Raw genomic sequence first — 4505 nt, forward strand, 5'->3', positions numbered from 1 at the left:
GGGCATGGCTGATCCCGGCGGCCGGAGCAGGAGGGCCTGCATCTTCCCTTCCCCGGCCCGGCCCCGGCTCCTCCATCCGGGCATGCTCGCTGCTTGTCTTCCCGGCCTGTGCAAGGCAGTCAGCAGCCCTGGGCTGCTCCTTCCTGGTCTCCGTGTGTACAGGGGTTCCCGTGGGGTTTCTTGAACCACGGCTCCTCTTTTCTTTTTCTTGGCTGCTCTGCCCATCCACGTGCTGTAACTGATGCTGTGCCCTCCTATTGGCTAGATGGCAGGCGAGGAGGCGGCAGGCGAGAAGAAGGCCAAGAAGCCCAGGAAGCATCATGCCAGCCGCAACCCTGCGCTGGCCCGAGGGATCGGGAAATACTCCCGGTCGGCCATGTACGCCCGAAAAGCGATGTACAAGCGCAAGTACACGGCCCCAGAAACAAAGGTATGTGGAAAACAAGCTGTCTGTGCGTTCGTTTGTTCTGGCAGACGAGGTTCTTTAGGTGAATCTGATGATCTTTCATTAGCCCTGCTCGTTAACTTGTTCTGATTCTTAACCCGTTCCTTTGTTGTCTTCCCGTGCAGATAGAAAAGAAAAAGAAAGAAAAAGCAGCTGCTACCATCACCAAACCAGTTGGTGGAGATAAGAATGGAGGGAACCGGGTGGTGAAAGTCCGTAAAATGGTAAGGTAACCTCCCCCCCCACAAAAAAAGATGTCAGATAAATAGAGGTTTGCTCTTGCTGAACACTGAGTTGCGTTGATGAAAAGGAAGAGATTTTAGCCCTTTATGTTTTGGGAAGTGCATTCAGTACTGATTTTATGTTGCTCTCTTCTATGAGACTGCAGTCTTGCAGCCCTCAGCAGACGCTGTCTGGGCGCTAGTGTTGGGTTCTGTCGTAGGTATGTTCTCAATCTAGTGACATATTGCTGTCTTCAGTGAAGCATGTGTGGGAGACCCCCTTCCCCACACACATACACACGCATCTTATTTGAGATGATGCGTGTACTCTCTGAATTGACGTGTCTGAAGAAGGTGCACAGTACAGCATCTCTTCTGGCACCCCGTACGTACTGAATTAGAAGCACGATCACAAATATCATCTTTGCATGTTGTGCGACCTGCTGGGTACATGTTGCAAAATGCGTGCCTTTAAAGTGCCAACTTCTTTAAAATACTAGCCTGCAGCAAAGAGAACCTTGCTGCGGGGGTTGAAACAAGTCTCTCCCAATGAAATGAAAGGGAGTATCCGTAAAAGGGGAAAGACCACAGTTTGAATGAAATTATTTTATAAAGAGGCTGGAATATTTCAGTTCATATTTTGTTGTGTGTTCCCTCTAGCCAAGATACTATCCAACTGAAGACGTTCCTCGTAAACTCTTGAGTCATGGCAAAAAGCCCTTCTGCCAACACAAGAGGAAACTGCGGGGTAGCATTAATCCAGGAACCGTTCTGATTCTTCTCACTGGTCGCCACAGAGGCAAGGTAAATGGGAAACTTTTTAAAAACACTTCTATGCTGTGTTTGCACTTCATTATATTGATTGCTTAGTGATTATTCCCTTCCTCCTTGACACATTAAAATAAAGTCAGGGTCATCGCCAGTTGTGTGGCTCAGTGTGTGCAACTTCATTTTATGCATATTGTTTTCTGCTGTCTTGCTGCTTTATCTGGACAGTACCCCTCTTTGGTCCTTCTGGAGGCTTCAAGAACAAGACTGTACTCTGCGTGGTCAGAATGAATTAGGAGGGGGAAAAAAAGGAATGACTGGGCAATTACCTAGACAATATTAAAGGGACGTTCCCATACTCTACAAATGGTACACAAGTCTGACCCCTGACTCCATATCAAGAGTAATATAATATTAATTACCATATACTATGCGTTGCCATCTCTGACTAGGAAAAGGAAGGCCCAACATTTAAACTATTGCAGAACAAAATAAAGCAACGTGCATTCTGGATAACGAATTGCAAAGGAAAGCTATAAATCCATACTTTTAATATCACTGTAGCAAACCAAACATCAAAAGACAAATTGGTATCAGCACTTATTTTCTTTATCCTAAGAAGAGCATCTTTGGGTAACTGACACTTTAGAACAGAATTTCTAGTTAGACCTTTCACTGCCCTGCTTGCATTTTTTGCTTGTATCTAGTCAAACGCACATGGTCATAAAAAGAGGCTATTTGGGGGGAGTATTCATTGAAACCTGAGCCACGTGGTGCAAAGCTGGTGCTGCTTCACCTTTCTACGGAAAGTTTCTCCCCCTCTAATTTTTTTACATGCACTGCTCATTACAGAAAATGCAGTCAGTAAAAGTGCTGTCTGGGCAAGGGTGTCAAGATGACTGACTGACTGACTTCTGTCTGCTGGGAGAGGCCGTAGTGTGAATGCAGTTAGATTGGCAAAATTATGCTTTATCAGTATAGCTTGTTTTGGCTCCTGGGGGATGAGTCTTTTTTTACTGTCCTGGCAGAAAGTATAATTCAAGTAGTGTAGATACGGTTCTACTTTTTAGGTTGTGATATATCAATGATATATATTTAAATATAGATAGATATTAAACTCTGTAAACAGTCCTTAACACTGCAAGGCTAAGACTAATGCCTTCTTGTATCCATTTCCAGCGTGTGATCTTCCTGAAGCAGCTTGCTAGTGGCCTGTTGCTTGTAACAGGTAAGCAACTTTTTCACTGAAATCTCTTTTAAATTTTTAGTTTTAATCTCCCTGTGACATTTGACTACATCATGCATCTCTGAGGCAGTCTGAGTATCACAATGGGCATTACATGGCATGGAATTGCTTATGTAGAAATATATATCTTTCCAGGAAAATTAATTCACTTACGTTTTAATATCTGGAAACACTAGCAAGATAAGAAAAAGCTTTTAGTGTTGTAAAGCATGAAGAAAGGGTGTCCTAATTTGTTTTTGATTTTTTTTTTTTTTTAATGAGGCTTAGTATCTCCTCTGCAAGAAATATATGCTTTATACCTGAACATTATTCCATGAGGGAGACTCAGTTTCCTTAGAGCACAGATAGCTGCAATCTCAGAAATGAAACGCTGCTCTTGTAACTCACTTGGATTTTTTTTGTCTGCCGCTAGGACCCTTGGCTATCAATCGTGTCCCTCTGCGCAGGACTCACCAGAAGTTTGTTATTGCCACTTCCACCAAGGTTGACATCACAGGGGTGAAAATTCCAAAGCATCTCAGTGATGTGTACTTCAAGAAGAAGAGGCTGCGTAAGCCCAAGCATCAGGAAGGCGAGATCTTTGACACTGAAAAGGAGGTAAGGCTCTTCAGTGACCTCTTTATAGTAGTGATGCAAGGAGTGGGTTGGGACAGTCTTCCTCTAGAAGCATGTTTTTAATGCTACCTTTTCAAAAAGAACTTAAAAAGCATAGAAGGCCAAATCAGTTTAACCTCATATGGGAACCTTGATAGCAACACTTGAGAATCCACATATTTTAAAATGTGCTGCCTTCAAAATAGCTCCTGCACTGTTAAACAACCAGCAGGAGGCGAACAGCATCTCCTAAGATTGGTGGAGTTGGTCTTGCACATAAAGTTGAGTTGTGAAACCTCCCTCTCAATATGCTGTCCATTGATTTCCTGTCTATGGAAGGTATTCTATTTATTGTGGTGTTAGGGACTCTCTTTGCACTGTAGTTTGAGCTGGTAATTTAATCTAGCTCTAGCTGTTGAGCTGTTCTTTATTCTTTGAGGGGGAAAAAATATAGATAGATATAGAGCGAAAGAGAGATTGTTTGTAAAACATCACAGTGCTGTCTATTCCTTGTGGCTCAAAAGGAATGACCCTTTTTTCAGCTCCTGAAAATGGAGTGCTGAGAAGCTTTACCCAGCTAAAAACCTTGGCATGGCAGGGAAATGGCCCTTGTGAAGAAGTTCTGCAGGAATAACAGACTGAAATCTGTGGGGTATTCTAACTTTAGTCTTCTCTTTCTTAGAAATACGAGATAACAGAACAACGCAAAGCAGATCAGAAGACGGTGGACTCACAGCTTCTACCAATAATCAAAAAGGTGCCTCAGCTCCGTGGCTACCTGCGTTCTACATTCTCCCTCTCAAATGGAGTTTATCCTCACAAATTGGTGTTCTAAATATCCTAAAGGCATGACATTAATATTAAAGTTTGTGGGGGGAAAAAACAAGGCTCTGCACCTGATTCCAGCTAGTTATCTTTGTAATGAAATACATTCCTCAGAGCAGTGGGGGCCAACCTTCGTGGCAGGCATGTCACAATTAAGCGCCACATCCGCCCTTCATGTCACTCCAGTCCTCTTCCCCCCCCTGCCTGATCTGCTGCCTTCCTTTCTGTTCCCTGCATTATCTGCCACCACTTTGCCTGCCCCTTCCCCAGTGTATGTGCCACTAGTTGCCACCCTGGTTTAGACCTCTTCGTGAACTAAAAAAACCTGGTTTGAAATTGGGTGTGTTATGCATTGCGGCATAGGATTCCAAATGGACGGAGCTGCCTGTATGATGTGCGGTAGTTT

At 43.8% G+C, this 4505-nt stretch overlaps 1 protein-coding gene across 1 annotated transcript; it reads left to right on the forward strand.

Annotated features, from left to right (window-relative positions):
• The first annotated feature begins 232 nt into the window (after positions 1 to 232).
• Positions 233 to 4160, forward strand: RPL6 (ribosomal protein L6). The gene is made up of 6 exons (XM_006015161.3): positions 233 to 430; positions 571 to 669; positions 1327 to 1470; positions 2614 to 2662; positions 3093 to 3277; positions 3957 to 4160. The coding sequence occupies exons 1-6, from the start codon at positions 266 to 268 to the stop codon at positions 4107 to 4109; spliced, it is 795 nt and encodes a 264-aa protein (XP_006015223.1). The 5' UTR covers positions 233 to 265; the 3' UTR covers positions 4110 to 4160.
• The last annotated feature ends 345 nt before the right edge of the window (positions 4161 to 4505 follow it).

The sequence above is a fragment of the Alligator sinensis genome, unplaced genomic scaffold (genome assembly GCF_000455745.1).
Source record: "Alligator sinensis unplaced genomic scaffold, ASM45574v1 scaffold628_2, whole genome shotgun sequence".
NCBI classification, from domain to species: domain Eukaryota; kingdom Metazoa; phylum Chordata; order Crocodylia; family Alligatoridae; genus Alligator; species Alligator sinensis.

Excerpts from the sequence above, each read along its gene's own strand:
- RPL6 (XM_006015161.3), top strand. The coding sequence starts at position 266 with ATGGCAGGCGAGGAGGCGGCAGGCGAGAAGAAGGCCAAGAAGCCCAGG. Across the intron at positions 670-1,326 it reads TGGTGAAAGTCCGTAAAATG|CCAAGATACTATCCAACTGA; the intron begins GTAAGGTAACCT and ends TGTTCCCTCTAG. Across the intron at positions 3,278-3,956 it reads TCTTTGACACTGAAAAGGAG|AAATACGAGATAACAGAACA; the intron begins GTAAGGCTCTTC and ends TCTCTTTCTTAG.